This window comes from Sinocyclocheilus rhinocerous, unplaced genomic scaffold, assembly GCF_001515625.1.
Source record: "Sinocyclocheilus rhinocerous isolate Xijiao unplaced genomic scaffold, SAMN03320098_v1.1 C36710888, whole genome shotgun sequence".
NCBI lineage: Eukaryota > Metazoa > Chordata > Actinopteri > Cypriniformes > Cyprinidae > Sinocyclocheilus > Sinocyclocheilus rhinocerous.
In genome coordinates this window covers 1-1,577 of record NW_015785182.1, presented here as the reverse complement: position 1 = coordinate 1,577, position 1,577 = coordinate 1, and the positions used below count along the sequence as shown (strand labels likewise).

The 1,577-nt window shown below is 36.6% G+C and overlaps 1 protein-coding gene across 1 annotated transcript; it reads right to left on the bottom strand.

The window, feature by feature from the left end:
* Positions 1-16: 16 nt before the first annotated feature.
* LOC107736457 (R3H domain-containing protein 1-like) lies at positions 17-1,571 on the bottom strand. The gene is made up of 5 exons (XM_016547861.1): positions 1,568-1,571; positions 632-769; positions 320-428; positions 138-230; positions 17-57 (listed from the first exon to the last, which is right to left on the bottom strand). The coding sequence occupies exons 2-5, from the start codon at positions 745-747 to the stop codon at positions 25-27; spliced, it is 351 nt and encodes a 116-aa protein (XP_016403347.1). The 5' UTR covers positions 748-769; positions 1,568-1,571; the 3' UTR covers positions 17-24.
* Between the last annotated feature and the right edge of the window lie 6 nt (positions 1,572-1,577).

The window sequence follows — 1,577 nt, the reverse complement described above, 5'->3', positions numbered from 1 at the left end:
TAAATGTGACTTGACTTCTTACACTCACCTTTTATCCAGCGGGAAGGTGTCTAAACCCTGCAAAAGAGATTCAGTGTTGTTTATTTTCACGTCAGAGAGCCATAAGCACATGATCATGTAGCTGTAGCGTATCTCACATCAGCGAAGATCCTCTCTCTTGCTCTCTGATATTCCTCCTCTCGCTCCTCGATGGACTTGCTCCTCCTGTCCTCCTTTAGTTTCATGCGCATCTGAAACAGCAGCATCACATCACATTACGCCGTTACTCTGCGAGCTAATGGCGGGTTTGATGTCGCTTCATCAGCAGATCTCCACCTACCACGCTGTCGTCTTTGTCTACGCTGGAGTTGTCTCTTTTTAAGATGCAGCGCTTCTGGAAATCATCCGTCTTGTCGTCTTTGATGTGTTCGGAAAACTTCTGATCTGGTCTGCACACGAACGGAGAGAGAAATCAAAATGAGGACCGCTCCAGGAGAAGTTCACGGCCATCACACAAACACGATCCCCGCGAGCCTGATGCAAATCCCTCATAATTACGCTTCTCCTGCAAAACTCGTTTCGAAGGGATCAAATGCAAAACGTTGGGCTTCAGTCGTCTCACGCTGAACGCTAGCATGCGGAGGTCACTCACATTCGTGTATTGCTGGTTTTGTTGATGATGACACATTTGCCGGTCTGGTCGACGTTGTGGTCTAAGCCGAAGTAAGCGGCGACTCTGTGCAGGAGCATTCGGTGATAGGAGGTCATGGGCGGAAACTTCCTCTGACTCCTGGAACAAACCAAAACACATCAATAGCACACCATGTAAATGTGTTAATAATCATTCAACTGTTGGAGGTTTATGCATTCAATTGATTAGACATGCCTTTGACCCAACTGAATCCAGAAATATTAAAATGGGGGAAAAAAATGGAATTCGAGAAAATTAAATGGAATTTGGGGAAAACATTTTTTTTTATTTCATATGGCCTTAATATGTAATTTTTGTTAAACTTTTAATAAATTGTTGTTAAATTGTATAAGTCTCATTATTTCAATTAATTATACATGCCTTTTGATTATTAAAATGGAATTAAACCATTAAAATGGAATCCAGAAATATTAAAATGGGAAAAAAAATGGAATTTGGAGAAGAAGAAAAAAAAAGGATTTTAAAGGACTCTAAAATGTAATTTTTGTTAAACTTTTAATAAATTGTATAAGTTTCATTATTTCAATTAATTAGACATGCCTTTCAAAGACATGACTGTTAAAATTTAAACAAACCATTAAAACCAAAGCTGGAAATGGAATTTGGAAAAAAAATAAAATGTATTTCATATGGCCCTAAAATTATGTTTTTGTTAAACTTTTAATAAATTGTTGTTACATTGTACAAGTTTCATTATTTTAATTACCCAGATGTGCTTTTTGATTACTAAAACTAAATTTTAGTTAAAATTAAAAATCCAGAAAAATTAAAACAGAAAAAACTAAATCCAGAAAATCTAAAATGTACAAAATGTAATTTGGGAATAAATAAAATGGATTTTATGAGGATGACACAGAGCTGCGATGAAGGACTTACTCGTTATTAC

Coding starts and splice junctions, on each gene's coding strand:
- LOC107736457 (XM_016547861.1), bottom strand. CDS start 747: ATGACCTCCTATCACCGAATGCTCCTGCACAGAGTCGCCGCTTACTTC. Junction 429..631: donor AAAACCAGCAATACACGAAT/GTGAGTGACCTC, acceptor GTTCGTGTGCAG/ACCAGATCAGAAGTTTTCCG. Junction 231..319: donor TAGACAAAGACGACAGCGTG/GTAGGTGGAGAT, acceptor CTGCTGTTTCAG/ATGCGCATGAAACTAAAGGA.